At 42.5% G+C, this 17,566-nt stretch overlaps 1 protein-coding gene across 1 annotated transcript in view; it reads left to right on the top strand.

Moving 5' to 3' along the window:
• LOC106575230 (low-density lipoprotein receptor-related protein 1B) overlaps positions 1-17,566 on the top strand; it is a 164,033-nt gene that overhangs the window by 136,173 nt on the left and 10,294 nt on the right. Inside the window, exons 76-81 of the mRNA XM_045700371.1 lie at positions 12,693-12,916; positions 13,158-13,264; positions 13,514-13,630; positions 15,061-15,234; positions 15,877-16,002; positions 16,433-16,597. Of these exons, the coding sequence (XP_045556327.1) occupies positions 12,693-12,916; positions 13,158-13,264; positions 13,514-13,630; positions 15,061-15,234; positions 15,877-16,002; positions 16,433-16,597 (913 nt within the window). The remainder of the gene's footprint in view (positions 1-12,692; positions 12,917-13,157; positions 13,265-13,513; positions 13,631-15,060; positions 15,235-15,876; positions 16,003-16,432; positions 16,598-17,566) is intronic.

Genomic DNA, 17,566 nt, shown 5'->3' on the forward strand with positions numbered 1-17,566 from the left:
AAATCAATCAAGTGAAATAAATCCATTAGGCCCTAATCTATGGACTTCACATGACTGGGCAGGGGCACAGCCATGGGTGGGGCTGGGAGGGCATAGGCCCACCCACTCGGGAGCCAGGCCCAGCCAATCAGAATGAATTTTATTACAGACAGAATTACTGTCCGGGTGATCTGTGGCATTGTTTTCTGTGACAAAACTGCACATTTTAGAATGGCCTTTTATTGTGCCCATCACAAGGTGCACCCGTATAATGATCATGCTGTTTTAATCAGCTTCTTGATATGCCACACCTGTCAGGTGAATTGATTTTCTTGGCAAAGGAGAAATGCTCACTAACAGGGATGTAAACAGATTTGTGCACAACATTTGAGAGAAATAAGCTTTTCGTGCATCTGGAAAATTTCTGGGATCTTTTATTTCAGCTCATGAAATATGGTATTAATACTTAACATGTTCTGTTTATATTTTTGTTCAATATAATTAATGATGACCCGAAGCCAACATGTTCCAAAACAGCCTATTCCACACGGTCAAACACCTAATCTGCATCTAATGAGAGGACAGCGTAAGCTTGTGATTGAGAAGCGGCGGAGTCTGTAGTATGGAATAGGCAGTATATATTGTCTGAGGCCAACCGACCCTTTATGAATCCTGATTGGTCATAATTAACCAATGAAATATGCAGGTCTCTAGTCTTTTTGACAAGACCTTCACAAGGAGTTTAAAATCGCATTTCAATATTGATAAGGGCCTGTAGCTTGAACATTCAAGTGTGTCCTTGACACCTTTCAATAGCAAGGAAATAATAGATGTTTTTTTGGTCCCTATGGACTGTCCCAATCTCCAGAGAGTGGTTAATTGAGTCTGGAAATACAGATCCGACTAAATCCCACACAGCCAACAATAATTCAGGAGGGATACCATCCAACCCTGAAGACTTGGATTTTGACATTGAATCCCCCCCCCCACAGGACGGTTGAGCTAACGTGCGTGCTTGTGATTAGAATGACGTTGTAAGCAACAAGAACATTTCAAAGGATAGACATGTCTTACATGGGCAGAAAGCTTAAATTAAAGTTAATATAACCGCACTGTCCAATTTACAGTAGCTATTGCAGTGAAGAAATACCATGCTATTGTTTGAGGAGAGTGCACAACAACAAAAAACTTGTATCACGCAACTGGTTTGATACATTCACATCTGAAGGTAAATAATGTACTTACATTCAGTAATCTTGCTCTGATTTGTCATCTTGAGGATCCCAGAGATAACATGTAGCATAGTTTTGTTTGATAAATAAATTGTTATATTCAAATGTAGGAACTGGTTTACACAGTTTAAACCCCTGCTGGGTCTGCCCCCCCCCATCTAAATGTGTGGTGTTTGTCATTTCTGTAGGAAACTAATTATCCATAATTTATGACATTCCTGGGAGTGTGTAAACTTAAATTTGTATTACCATATCATTCATTGTATGTTCTCTATAGTAATGTACTTGAAAATGTATCAATTGACCAATTCGGCACATTTGGGCAGACTTGATACAACATTTTGAACAGTAATGCAATGGTTCATTGGATCAGTCTAAAACTTTGCACATACACTGCTGCTATCTAGTGGCCAAAATCCAAATTATGCCTAGACTCATAAGTGAGATAATGGCCTTTCTCTTGCATTTCAAAAATGATGGAACAAAACATTTTTTGAAAACGCATGTTTCTTTCTTTGTATTATCTTTTACCAGATCTAATGTGTTATATTCTCCTACATTAATTTCACATTTCCAAACTTCAAAGTGTTTCCTTTCAAATGGTTTCAAGAATATGCATATCCTTGCTTCAGGTCCTGAGCTACAGGCAGTTAGATTTGGGTATGTCATTTTAGACGAAAAATTTAAAAAAGGATCTGATCCTTAAGAGGTTTTTAAGAGAAAGGGAAGGAAGTTCCTAGGGATTAAAAAGGACAACATCTTCCTACAGTCTTTAGGAAACTCAGAAGTATACAGATTGGAATAGAAAGTAGTGAAAGTATTAATTTGGGAGGGAAGGGTACAAAGTTCACCGTTATTGTTCCTAATGACATCAATAGATGACAAATGTTCAGTTTGCGTCAGTTTCATTGCCAAGTGCCTACTCGGTCTATCCGCATTCTCATAGTCATTCTGTCTCGCTTTCAAATGAATAAATTCAGCCCCAGAACTAGTCACCGTCTTATTCTCAGTTTTAAATGTTACTTCCCATAACGTATGGGGGCCTACCCCTGGTTGTGCATTAACCTGTAAGAAACAATTAATGCCAGTCAAAATTTTGTTTAAGAATTCCCTACCGCCATTTCATAAAACCTGTGAATCCTGGAGAAATCTCAAAGTCAATCAATAATGGAGAATGGTCAGATAACAGCATAGTTCAAATCTCTGCATGGGATGTACATTTCAGAAAAACAGCGGAGGTGAAGACAATCAATTTGTGAGAAAAACTGATGATGTGGAGAAATTAAGATCCTCTCTAGTACTAGGATTTGTTAGGCACCAGGCATCCACAATGTTCAAGTCATCTAAAAAGGTCTTAATGTAATTTGAAGGTGTCCAGAGTGCCAAGATATTATCACTGGTGGTATTAATAGTAGGATCTAGAGTCAAGTTAAAATCTCCCCCAAGGATGGTCACTGAGTCTGGGAAGTCTACCAATTCAAAAAAGGATTTATCATTTGGCATATAAATGGAGGACAAACATAATGTAGTGCCATTAATAGTAACAAAGGTATAACAATTGTCTATCAGTGTCTCCCCCAGAGACCCCCACCTTCATATTAAGATTAATATTCCTCTTAAGTACAATCATAGCACCCTTGGTTTTGTTTGGGGCACAGGACTAGGCTAGTATCTTATAAAATGTGTTCTGAAATCTATTGATATCAGTGGCTTTCAAATAGCTCTGCTGTAGGAAGGTGAAATCAATATTTTTACATTGTAAGTACTCTAAACAAGTTAAGACTAGTCAAATCATGTCAAATTGTATTTGTCACATGCGCCGATTACAACAAGTGTAGACCTTACAGTGAACTCCTTACTTTCAAGCCCTTAACCAACAATGCAGTTTTAAGAAAAATAAGTGTTATGTAATAAATAGATAAGTAAACAATATAAATAAAAATAAGAAATAGTTAAAGAGCAGCAGTAAAATAACAGTAGCGAGGCTATATACAGGGGGTACCGGTACAGAGTCAATGTGCGGGGGAACAGGTTAGTCTATCCATGAGTTAGCTTGAGATGTAAATATATCCAAGAGCCTGAGATTTGAAAACACTTTGCACAGAGCTGAGATAGAAATACTGTTTAGACAGACACATAAAAGAAAAACATGACATAAAACCCCAAATTGATCGTGCAGTCTACAATTGTGAATGCATACAAATTCTATAGTATTAAAATGTAATTAAATTAACCAACAGAAAAAACTTGATAGAAAAGGCCAGTATGCCAGGGGACACAAGGGTTTACCCCCAAGAGAGCGACGGCCAGTAGACCTGAGTTGGCAGTCCCTTGGATGCTGACACAATATGTGGAAGCCATGCAACCCTTCCCTGTGCTAGTCTACAAGTGCTGCCCTATCAGATGGGCTGCTTAATTAGGCATATATACTTTAAGCCAAACATCTGTAAAGATTTCCTATCTTCTCATTAAAAATCTCTCTCTCGAGCCACCAGTTCTGGTTATAGACTGCACAAAGGCTACACGGACCCATAGAGATGTATAGAGAGCACACTTACCACTAGACAGGAAAGCCCTTTATGGGCTTTGCTATCACAGAAGTGATCAATGGCAAAGATCAGAGGTGTGCCCTCTATACATTTTTATGGAGGCACTGACATTTCTCCAAACAGCCTTTCTCCGCTCGCTCGAAAACTAAATGAGGAAGTCAAGATCGGATCAGAAACAGAGATTCTGAAAGTAACACGTGTTAGTTGACAAGTAACTAATAATATTACCCAATAAAAAATGGAAAAAGTAATGTTACTTTACTTCATTACTCATAAAAGTAATCTGTGATAATGGCGCCGGTGATGGCTGCCGTTTTACGGGCTCCTAACCAACTGTGCTATTTTGTTAGTTTTTTCGCATTGTTTGTAACTCATTTTGGCTGGCTTATCCGTACATTGGCAGGACAGAGCAGCTACGTCTGGTAAGACAAGGGGCGGGGGTGTGTGTCAATTTGTCAATAACTGCTGGTGCGCGATGTCAAATATTAAGAAGTCTCGAGTTATTGCTTGCCTGAGGTAGAATACCTCATGTTAAGCTGTATACCACACTATCTACCAATAAAGTTAGCATCTACTGTATATTATTCATATCCATCTATTTACCACCACAAACCGATGATGGCACTAAGACCGCACTCAACGAGATGTATAAGGCCATAAGCAAACAAGAAAATGCTCCTCCAGAAGCGGCAATCCTAGTGGCCGGGGACTTTCATGCAGGCAAACTTATATCCTTTATACCTCATTTCTACCAGCATGTCACATGTGCAACCAGAGGAAAAACAACTCTAGACCACCTTTACTCCACACACAGAGACGCATACAAAGCTCTCCCTCGCACTCCATTTGGCAAATCTGACCATAATTATATCCTCTTGATTCCTGCTTACAAGCAAAAACTAAAGCAGGAAGTACCAGTGACTCGCTCTATAAGGAAGTGGTCAGATGACGCGGATACTACGCTACAGGATTGTTTTGCTAGCATAGACTGCGATATGTTCCGGGATTCATCCAATGGCATTAAGGAGTATACCACCTCAGTCGCTGGCTTCATCAATAAGTGCATCAACTACGTCATCCCCACAGTGAACATACATATCCAAACCAGAAGCCATGGCTTACAGGCAACATCCGCACAAAGCTAAAGCTGCCGCTTTCAAGGTGCGGGACACTAATCCAGACACTTTTTAGAAATTCCACTATGCCCTCAGATGAACCATAAAACAGGAAAAGCGTCAATACAGGACTAAGATTGAATCCTACGACACCGGAACTGACGCTCGTGGGATGTGGCAGGGCTTGAAATCTATTATGGACTACAAAGGGAAACCCAGCCGCGAGCTGCCCAGTGACGGGAGCCTACCAGACGAGCTAAATGCCTTTTATGCTCGCTTCGAGGCAGGCAACAATGAAGCATGCATGAGTCCACCAGCTGTTCCGGATGACTGCGTGATCATGCATTCCGTTGCCGATGTGAGCAAGACCTTTAAGCAGGTCAACATTCACAAAGCCGCAGGGCCAGACGGATTACCAGGACGTGTACTCAAAGCATGAGCGGACCAACCGGCAAGTGTCTTCACAGACATTTTCAACCTCTCCCTGACCGAGTCTGTGATGCCTAGATGTTTCAAACAGACCACCATAGTCCCTATGCCCAATAAAGCGAAGGTAACCTGCCTAAATTATTACCGCCCCGTAGCACTTCAATTGGTAGCCTTGAAGTGCTTTGAAAGGCTGGTCATGGCTCACATCAACACCATCATGCCGGAAACCCTAAACCCACTCCTCCAATTCACATACCACCCCAACAGATCCCCAGATGACGCAATCTCAATCGCACTCCGCACTGCCCTTTCCCATCTGGACAAAAGGAACACCTATGTGAGAATGCTGTTCATTGACTACAGCTCAGTGTTCAACACCATAGTGCCCACAAATCTCATCACTAAGCTAAGGACCCTCGGGACTAAATACCTCCCTCTGCAACTGGATCCTGGACTTCCTGACTGGCCGCCCCCAGGTGGTGAGTGTGGGCAACAACACATCTGCGACACTGATCCTCAACACTGGGGCCCCTCAGGGGTGCGTGCTTAACTTCTATGGGCTAGGTGGGCAAGCGTCCCACCCCTGGTACACCCTATCAACAGCAGGTGAAATATCAAGGGCGCCAAATTTGAAAACAATTAAATGTCATAATTCAAATTTCTCAAACATACAACTATCTTACACCCTTTGAAAGATAAACATCTCCTTAACCTCTATGGGCTAGGTGGGACGCTTACTCAACAGCCAGTGTAATCCCGTGGCGCGTTATTCAAATACCTTAGAAATGCAAAACCTTCAATTTTTCAAACATATGACTATTTTACACCATTTTAAAGATAAGACTCTCGTTAATCTAACCACACTGTCCGATTTCAAAAAGGCTTTACAACGAAAGCAAAACATTAGATTATGTCAGCAGAGTACCCAGCCAGAAATAATCAGACACCCATTTTTCAAGCTAGCATATAATGTCACATAAACCCAAACGACAGCTAAATGTAGCACTAACCTTTGATGATCTTCATCAGATGACAACCCTAGGACATTATGTTATACAATACATGCATGTTTTGTTCAATCAAGTTCATATTTATATCAAAAACCAGCTTTTTACATTAGCATGTGACTAGCATGTGACTAGCATTCCCACCGAACACTGCCAGTGAATTTACTAAATTACTCACGATAAACGTTCACAAAAAGCATAACAATTATTTTAAGAATTATAGATACAGAACTCCTCTATGCACTCGATATGTCCGATTTTAAAATAGCTTTTTCGGTGAAAGCACATTTTGCAATATTCTCAGTAGATAGCACGGCATCACAGGGCTAGCTATTTAGACAGCCAGCAAGTTTAGCACTCATCAAAGTCAGATTTACTATAAGAAAAATGTTATTACCTTTGCTGTCTTCGTCAGAATGCACTCCCAGGACTTCTACTTCAATAACAAATGTTGGTTTGGTCCAAAATAATCCATCGTTATATCCAAACAGCGGCGTTTTGTTCGTGCGTTCAAGACACTATCCGAAAGGGTAAATAAGGGTGACGAGCATGGCGCAATTCGTGACAAAAAAATTCTAAATATTCCATTACCGTACTTCGAAGCATGTCAACCGCTGTTTAAAATCAATTTTTATGCCATTTTTCTCATAAAAAAGCGATAATATTCCGACCGGGAATCTGCGTTTAGGTAAACAGACAAAAGAAAAGAAAGCATTCGGTCGACTCGGGCACGCGCCTAAGCCCATAGTACTCTGAGCGGCCACTTGCCAAAAGCGATAAAGTGTTTCAGCCAGAGCTTGCCTCGATATCGTTCAGCTTTTTCCCGGGCTCTGAGAGCCTAAGGGAGCCGTAGGAAGTGTCACGTTATTGCAAAGATCCTCAGTCTTCAATAAAAAGTGCCAAGATGAAACACAACTTCTCAGACAGGCTACTTCCTGCATGGAATCTTCTCAGGTTTTGGCCTGCCATATGAGTTCTGTTATACTCACAGACACCATTCAAACAGTTTTAGAAACTTTAGGGTGTGTTCTATCCAAAGCCAATAATTATATGCATATTCTAGTTACTGGGCAGGAGTAGTAACCAGATTAAATCGGGTACGTTTTTTATCCGGCTGTGTCAATACAGCCCCCTAGCCCTAACAGGTTAATCTAACCACGTTGTCCGATTTCAAAAAGGCTTTATGGCGAAAGCATAAAGTTAGATTATGTTAGGACAGAACATTGAAAATAGCTGTGTGTAATGTTTTGTCAATGCAAAGACAAGCATCACCAAAAGCAGAAAACCAGCTAATATTATGCACTAACCTTTGACAATCTTCATCAGATGACACTCCTAGGAGATTATGTTAGACAATACATGCATTTTTTGTTCTATCAAGTTCATATTTATATCCAAAAACAGCGTTTTACTATGGCGTTGATGTTGAGGAAATATTTTCCCTCCAATACCGCCAGTCAATCAGCACAACAAATTAAATAATTACTATTCGAAAACATTGGTAAAATATTATATTGTCATTCAAAGAATTATAGATTAACATCTCGTGAACGCAACCGCATTGCCAGATTTAAAAATAACTTTACTGGGAAATCACACTTTGCAATAATCTGAGTACTGCGCCCAGAAAAATAGGCTTTGCGATACAGACTAGGCGCCATGTTGGAGAGATCTAAAATCAAAAATACTATGGAAATATTCCCTTACCTTTGATTATCTTCATCAGAAGGCACTTCCAGGAATCCCAGGTCCATAACAAATGTAGTTTTGTTAGAAAAAGCTCATAATTTATGTCCAAAAAGCTCCGTGTTGTTAGCGCGTCCTGTAGGCTACTCAAAAACATGAACGACGCCCGCCGGACTTGTCTTCACCAAAGAGGGGAAAAAAATGATTTACGTTCATTCAAACATGTCAAACGTTGTATAGCATAAATCATTAGGGCCTTTTTCAATCAGAACTTCAATAATATTCAAGGCGGACGATTGCATTCTCTTTTAAAACGTATTGGAACGAGAGTACCCAAACATGCACTCGCGCGCCAGAGTAGTATCGGCCATCCGCTTATGACCAACGTTCCAAGTCTCTTGTTCGATCAGTTTTCACAGGAGAAGACTCAAACCACTTTGTAAAGACTGGTGACATCTAGTGGGTGGCGTAGGAAGTGCTCAATGATTAATAAGTCCCGGTGTGTTTCAATGGCATAGGCTTAAAAGTAATTCAACACATCAGGTATCCACTTCCTGTCAGAATTTGTCTCAGGGTTTTGACTGCCATATGAGTTCTGTTATACTTACAGACACCATTCAAACAGTTTTAGAAAATTCAGAGTGTTTTCCTGTACTCCTTTTTCACCCACGACTGCGTGGCCAAGCATGACGCCAACACCGTCATTAAGTTTGCTGACGACACAACAGTGGTAGGCCTGATCACCGACAACGATGAGACAGCCTATAGGGAGGAGGTCAGAGAATGTGAGCAAGACAAAGGGGCTGATCGTGGACTACAGGAAAAGAAGGGGCGGACAGGCCCCCATTAACATCGACGGGGCTGAAGTGGAGTGGGTCGGGAGTTTCAAGTTCCTTGGTGTCCGCATCACAACGAACTATCAAACACACCAAGACAGTTGTGAAGAGGGCACGACAACACCTTTTCCCCCTCAGGAGACTGAAAAGATTTGGCAAGGGTCCCCAGATCCTCAAAAGGTTCTACAGCTGCACCATTGAGCGCATCCTGACCGGTTCCATCCCCGCCTCGAATGGCAACTGCTTGGCATCTGACCGTAAGGCGCTACAGAGGGTAGTGTGTACGGCCCAGTACATCACTGGGGCCAAGCTACCTGCCATCCAGGACCTAATCCTAGGCAGTGTCAGAGGAAAGCCCAAAACATTTTAAAAGATTCCAGTCACCCAAGTCATACAGTGAGGGAAAAAAGTATTTGATCCCCTGCTGATTTTGTACGTTTGCCCACTGACAAAGAAATGATCAGTCTATAATTTTAATGGTAGGTTTATTTGAACAGTGAGAGACAGAATAACAACAACAAAAAATCCAGAAAACGCATGTCAAAAATGTTATAAATTGATTTGCATATTAATGAGAGAAATAAGTATTTGACCCCCTCTCAATCAGAAAGATTTCTGGCTCCCAGGTGTCTTTTATACAGGTAACGAGCTGAGATTAGGAGCACACTCTTAAAGGGAGTGCTCCTAATCTCAGTTTGTTACCTGTATAAAAGACACCTGTCCACAGAAGCAATCAATCAATCAGATTCCAAACTCTCCACCATGGCCAAGACCAAAGAGCTCTCCAAGGATGTCAGGGACAAGATTGTAGACATACACAAGTTTGCCAATGAACATCTGAATGATTCAGAGGACAACTGGGTGAAAGTGTTGTGGTCAGATGAGACCAAAATGGAGCTCTTTGGCATCAACTCAACTCGCCGTGTTTGGAGGAGGAGGAATGCTGCCTATGACCCCAAGAACACCATCCCCGCCGTCAAACATGGAGGTGGAAACATTATGCTTTGGGGGTGTTCTTCTGCTAAGGGGACAGGACAACTTCACTGCATCAAAGGGACGATGGACGGGGCCATGTACCGTCAAATCTTGGGTGAGAACCTCCTTTCCTCAGCCAGGGCATTGTAAATAGGTCATGGATAGGTATTCCAGCATGACAACGACCCAAAACACACGGCCAAGGCAACAACGGAGTGGCTCAAGAAGAAGCACATTAAGGTCCTGGAGTGGCCTAGCCAGTCTCCAGACCTTAATCCCATAGAAAATCGGTAGAGGGAGCTGAAGGTTCGAGTTGCCTAAAGTCAGCCTCGAAACCTTAATGACTTGGAGAAGATCTGCAAAGAGGAGTGGGACAAAATCCCTCCTGAGATGTGTGCAAACCTGGTGGCCAACTACAAGAAACGTCTGACCTCTGTGATTGCCAACAAGGTTTTTGCCACCAAGTACTAAGTCATGTTTTGCACAGGGGTCAAATACTTATTTCCCTCATTAAAATGCAAATCAATTTATAAAATTTTCGACATGCGTTTTTCTGGATTTTTTTGTTGTTATTCTGTTACTCACTGTTCAAATAAACCTACCATTAAAATTATAGACTGATCATTTCTTTGTCAGTGGGAAAACGTACAAAATCAGCAGGGGATCAAATACTTTTTTCACTGTAGACTGTTCTCTCTTCTACCGCACCGCAATCGGTACCGGAGCGCCAAGTCTCGGACCAGAAGGCTCCTTAACAGCTTCTATCCCCAAGCCATAAGACTGATGAACAATTAGTGAAATGGCCACCCGGACTATTTACGTTGACAGCAGCCCCCCACCCCCCCTTTTGTTTTTAGACTGCTGCTACTCACTGTTTATTATCTATGCATAATCACTTTACAAATTACCTCGACTAACCTGTAACCCAGCACATTAATTCGGTACCGCTACCCCCTGTATATAGCCTCGTTATTGTTATGTCATTTTCTTGTTACTTTTTTTAAAAAAAATTTACTTTAGGTTATTTAGTGAATATTTTTTTAACTCTATTTCTCTAACTGCATTGTTGGTTAAGGTCTTGTAAGTAAGCATTTCACGGTAAGGTCTACACCTATTGTATTCGGCGCATGTGACAAATAAAATGTTAATTTGATATTAAAACCTTTTGGAAATAACTCACAGAAAATATCAGAAATTCTTTGTTGTTTCTCCTGAAAGTGCAACCTTGAATATATCAAATTCATTTTGATGGTAGCAATTCCATGTTCCACACACTCCTACAACAGCCATGAGTGTAGCAAAGCGAAACAATTTCCTCAGAGGGTCTCAATACTACTTAACTGCTCTGCCTTTGAGACCAGAATAGGACAGGACCTAACAGCCACTCAATATCTCTGACATTAATTGGTTTGATTTGAGCCCTGGGAAAGGGAGTGAAGGGGACAGAGCACAGGAGCTGTGTGACTTCAAAGAGCACTGTAGCACTGATTTGACACTTGAACTGAAATTACACTATATATACAAAAGTATGTGGACACCCCTTCAAATTAGTGGATTCGGCTATTTCAGCCACACCCATTGCTGACCGGTGTATAAAAATCGAGCACACAGCCATGCAATCTCCATATACAAGCATTTGTCAGTAGAATGGTCTTACTGAAGAGCTCAGTGACTTTCAATGTGGCACTGTCATAGGATGCCACCTTTCTAACAAGTCAGTTCGTTAAATTTCTGCCCTCCGAGAGCTGCCCCAGTCAATTGTAAGTGCTGTTATTGTGAAGTGGAAACATCTAGGGACAACAACGGCTCAGCCGCAAAGTCGTAGGCCACCTAAGCTCACAGAACGGGACCGGTGAGTGCTGAAGCATGTAGTGCGTAAGAATCATCTGTCCTCGGTTGCAACACTCACTACCGAGTTCCAACTGCCTCTGGAACCAACGTCAGCACAATAACTGTTCGTCTGGAGCTTCATGAAATGGGTTTCCATGGCCGAGCAGCCGCACACAAGCCTAAGATCACCATGCGCAATGCCAAGCGTCAGCTGGAGTGGTGTAAAGATTGCCTCCTTTGGACTCTGGAGCAGTGGAAACGCGTTCTCTGGAGTGATGAATCACACTTCACCATCTGGCAGTCCAACAGACGAATCTGGGTTTGGCGGATGCCAGGACAATGCCACCTGCCCAAATGCACAGTGCCAACTGTAAAGTATGGTGGATGAGGAATAATGGTCTGGGGATGTTTTTCATGGTTCGGGCTAGGACCCTTAGTTCCAGTGAGGGGAAATCTTAATGCTACAGCATACAATGACATTCTAGACGATTGTGTGCTTCCAACTTTGTGGCAACAGAATGGGGAAGGCCCTTTCCTGTTTCAGCATGACAATGCCCTCGTGCAAAAAGCGAGGTCCATAAATAAATGGTTTCTCGAGATCGGTGTAGAAGAACCTGACTGGACTGCACAGAGCCCTGACCTCAACCCCATCAAACACCTTTGGGATGAATTGGAATGCCGACTGCGAGCCAGCCCTAATTGCCCATCATCAGTGCCCAACCTCACTAATGCTCTTGTGGCTGAATGGAAGCAAATCCCCTTAGCAATGTTCCAACAGCTAGTGGAAAGCCTTCACAGAAGAGTGGAGGCTGTTATAGCTGCAAAGGGGGGGGGGGGCAACTCTATATTAATGCCCATGCTTTTGGAAGGAGATGTTTGACGAGCTGGTGTCCACATACATTTGGTCATGTAGTGTATTTTGTCAGAGAGAGCGAGAGAAAGGGAGAGAGCGAATGTGTGTGTGTGTCTACATGCTTTAAGTTTGTAAGTCAATGTCCAGGTAAGAGTATGAAAGTCATGTCAGTAAACGTGTAAACACATTCTTCTTCTCCAGTGTCCTGACTTCAGAAGGCCCAGGGATATATCTGCAGATTGGGTGACTGGCAACATCTACTGGACAGACCACTCCAGGATGCATTGGTTCAGCTACTACAACGCCCACTGGAGGAGGCTCAGATATTCCATCAACGTGGGCCAGCTGGCAGGGCTAAACTGCTCTCGTCTCATCACAGACATCGCCGGGGAGCCTTACTCTATCACTGTTAACCCAGCTCGAGGGTAAGATTAATCCTTACATGAATTACATTTTAGTCATTTAGCAGATGCTCTTATCAATTGACAATAAGTGCAATCAACTAAAGTTGCTTGGTAAAACAACCACATATCAGATTGGCAATTTTGTGACTGTATTTTCTCTTTGGGCAGATACACAACAAATTATGCCTGATCCTCTGCCCTGTCCTTATTACCTGCTATAATGATCTATTCTTCCTTTACTTACTTCCTGTACTTCCTCTAGGATGATGTACTGGACAGTGGTAGGAGACCACTCCCACATCGAGGAGGCTGCCATGGATGGGTCTATGAGGAGAATCTTAGTGGAGAAGAACCTCAGGAGACCCAGTGGTAGGTGCTCTCGAACTTCTGGTCATGTGACATATAACAATACCTTCAGGAAGTACCCATAAGCAGGAAATATGGAGCTGTGTATTTGTATATTTATTTTCTACATATCTAATCTAGGCTAATTCATATCCTGTTTATTTTAGTGTCGAGTGATACATTTTGATAGAATGCAGCACTTGTCAGAAGCAAAGTTTGCTGCACTTTACCACAGCTCATATAGAGTGACTAATATGTTTTACAACTTCACAGGACTTGCCATTGATTATTTCAACCAGCGTTTGTACTGGGCTGATACAGAGTTGTCTGTGATTGGGAGCGTTCGATTCGATGGATCGGACTCTGTGGTGGTGGTGAGCAGTACACATGGTGAGCAAAGCACAGACGAACACAGAAGACATGCATGTCCTTAACTCTTTACACTCGTTAAAAACGGCCTATGTGGACAGGGCTAAATCCTACAGAAGAAATATGGAAAGCATATGCATAACCATGGTAGCAATTAAAAGGGAACAGTTTGGAGATTATGGGAAAATTATTAGACTAAAAATGGATGAGGCAACAGTTCACCTAACACAAGACTGAATCCAAACATTACACTGTTCATTTTATGGGCATTTAAAAAAAAATTGATAACTAAATCTAAAAATGCTCTGGATACATTCAGTAACATGAAAATATTCTCGGAAAATTTGGGATAGGTGCAACATAAGACAAAAAATGACGGGTTTGAGTGAGAGGTCTTACTGGTGTTTCCAAGTGGTCACACACCTCTCCAAAGTGTGCAGAGATCCTAAGTAATTTCAATGAAGTCAAATAACTATAAGGTACTTTTTTGAGCTCTGCTAGCTATGCCGTTGAGGAATTAGAGCAAGCAGACTTTTACACAGTTACTGTTTTTGTTTACGCAATCCAAAAATGGTCCATTATAAATCGTAATCTGGGTCAGGTGGGCATGGTTGGTTGGAAGCTTGTTCTATCGCCAACATGACTAGCTAAATGATCAAATACGAGGCAATTCAGAGAAGCAAATCGTAATTTTGGTGCGCATAGAATGCATGCGTAGTTCCGCAGCGTGGTCATTCTGTTCAGGACAAACCGGGTGTAAAGCCATGTCATCTTGTAACCGTACATCCAACATAGCGATCATAAATGTTGACACTGTATATAACATGAATTTCATGATATGGAAATGTCAAGTGCGCATTTGGACTCACAGGTGTTTGGCATCAAAGCGGTATTTTTCTTTAGAATCCTCAACGTCTCGTCTTTCGAAACACATTGAGTCATCTTAATTCACAGCATTTCCCTCGCTCAGACAGCCAAAAATTTGCTAAAGTTGCCCAATTAGCGGGAGAGATGGGGGCAACTTATCGTGTGTGGTGCTCAAGTTCAGAGTGGCTGTCAGTCAACACCAATGCAGAGCTCTGACATCATGTACTGTATAGCATGTTACTGTACAGCCTGTATAGCATGTTAATGTTACTGTACAGCCACTTCTTTCCAATGTAGACGCTTATCAGTGTCCAAATCTGCCATTTTCAACCTGCCAGCCAAAATTCCAAGTTCTACTCTGCAGGTTGCATTTTCTTTAATTGTCCATTCATTGTCCATTCCCTCAAGTTGTTGTCATTCTTATCAAATGCGCTCGGCTCATCCCTTCAAGGGTGGAGGGTAGAGCTGTAGCAAATTTTGCCAAATGTTATTTTATATTATTTGGAATTCAGATGAATTATTGAGGGGCCCATTTCATCCCTTACTAGTCGTGTTACAGTTGTTACCACTTGTTCTGTCCCAAGGTCTTTCCCAGCCTGTAAGAATTGATATCTTTGAGGACTATATCTATGGGATCGGGATGAGGAATGATGTCTTCCGGGTCCATAAGTACGGAAAACAGCCAATGGAACGGCTCCATCTGGGAGTAGAGAGACCCTCCGTTGTCTTGGTCCTCCATCGATTCAAACAGCAAGACGGTAGGCTAACAATTACCTTAACAATCACTTTCTCTTTCCCCATTCTCTCTCTTTCTGTCTCTCTCACTCTGTCTGTCTGTCTCTGTCTGTCTGTGTTTGTCTCTCTTTCTCTCCCCTCTCTCTCTGGCTCCCTCTCCATTTCCTCTCCTATTCCCTCGCCAGTGACTTCTGGCAGTTGTTTGTTTACTGTCGTCTGGTTCTGTGGATGTTCTGTGAGAGTTGGTTGAATGGCAATGTAGTCATCTGTTTGGTGGGAACTGTACTTCATGCCTCTGTATGCCACTTCTAAGGGCCAGTTGAAGCCCTTCCCGATGCATCATTAGCCCTAGCTCCAGCCCAGAGGATCACACTGTTGTTCTCTCTCAATTTAACACAATCAAAAGGATCTCATGTTTGACTTTGAAAAGTTTGAGACTTTCATTATGACAGAACAGGATTTTCTCTTAGTGTGTGTCATCTTGATATTCATTATTTTGTCTGCGTTACATAGTGTCAAATGAACAGACGGCACAGAATACGCTCACTGCAACCAGCCAGGTCCACTCGAACAACACAGTGGTACAGTGCACGGTCGTTTACGTTTCTACACTCTACAAACTCACAGACCCTGCTTTCTAACCTTTGTCCCATTGGCCATGTCAGTGTCCAATCCGTGCCTAAGGATGGGCTGTGATTTCCTGTGTCTGCTCAACCCTGCCGGAGCCAGCTGTTTCTGTCCTGAGGGGACCACGCTAATAAACAGGACCTGTAGGGACACTAATTCATCAGGTACAGTAGGACACCAATGTGTTGGGTACAGTACGCCTACCTGTCAACCAGCTAGCTATTCAATGAGCAGGGACAGTCAGTACAGTAGGCTGCAGGGACACTAACATACCAGGACAGTAGACTACAGGGACACTAACCTCTCAGTACAATAGGTTGCAGGGACACTAACATCTCAGTGCAGTAGGCCTGGTCAACCTGCAATACTTTCATACTTTCATCCAACTGAGACTGGATCTTTCATATGCTGAGTAAATTGGAGTGAAAGTGAAGGTACCATGAAAGCAGTCGTGCATAGAATAGTCAGTAAAGCCCATTTGAGTTCCAGCCTTTTAGAAACTTGACTTAATCCACTTATTAGATATTAATGGGAGCAGGTCAAGGTTGCCATGGTTTCAATCTTAACATGTGGGCCTACATCATTTGCTTTCAGGAGAGCTGTGTCGCCCCGCCTGCGAGAACGGAGGACGATGCATCACCAACGAGAAGGGGGAGCTGCGGTGCTACTGCTGGCCAAATTTCTCCGGGGAGCGCTGTGAAGTGAACCACTGTAAAGACTACTGTCAGAATGGGGGCACATGCTCAGGCTCTTCCATAGGTAAGCCCCTTCTGCTACGTGTGTGTGGGGGGGGGGGGGCATGCTCCCTGCTCTTCCACTGGGACCTCCAGGACAGGAGAGGGCGCTCATCCATCCGTGACTATGGGAAATGAGCGTTGGGACCTGGTTGGGAACAAGGCCCCTGTCCTGACAGCCAATGAGATCCTGCCCACAGATGCCAGTTCTGCTGCATGATTGATAATCTGCTTCTAAATAACTATCGGTCGACGTCACGTGTCAAACTTATTCCACGGAGGGCAGTGTGTCTGCAGGTTTCCACTCCTCCTCTGTACTAGATGGATCAATGAAGGTCACTGATTAGTTAGGAACTCCCCACACCTGGTTGTCTAGATCTTAATTGGACACCAATGTAATGGAAATAACTCAAATCAGCAGACAATCCATGGAATGAGTTTGAATCCCCTGCTTTATGTAGTTATTGATTGGAAATTAGTGATTTTTTTTGTTTGTTGCCAGTGCCTCCTGTGTCAGGAAGCCATAGGAAAGTGCAGTGAAAATCTCTTCGTTTGACTAACCCTGAGAGATGTAAGCTATAGATGTATCTGAAAATACAGTATGTATGGCCCCACTTTGGTATTGCATTAGCGAGGCCGTCTACGGTAGCACCATGAATATGCAAGACATGCTTTATGTGTGGCATTGCTATCCATTTTTGAACAGTTGTTAAAGCACATTAAAGTCCCCAAAGTCCGTTACAGTAAATGCATAGCGAGGTTGTTTTTCTCTCTCGCTCTCTTCAGAATAAACAATTGAGAGTGGAGATATAAATAAATGGCACGGATCAAGCTTCTCTCTTTTCTTTCTCTTCTGAGGCCTTTTTCGGGAGGAGTTTGAAGCGAGGAAATGAGGTGGTCAAATATTAATGCGTGAAATAACAGTTAAATGTTAGTGTTGGCATGGCGATATCAATAACAACTTGCCTCTTAGCTGACAGATGGAACAGTGGGA

The sequence above is a fragment of the Salmo salar genome, chromosome ssa17 (genome assembly GCF_905237065.1).
Source record: "Salmo salar chromosome ssa17, Ssal_v3.1, whole genome shotgun sequence".
NCBI classification, from domain to species: domain Eukaryota; kingdom Metazoa; phylum Chordata; class Actinopteri; order Salmoniformes; family Salmonidae; genus Salmo; species Salmo salar.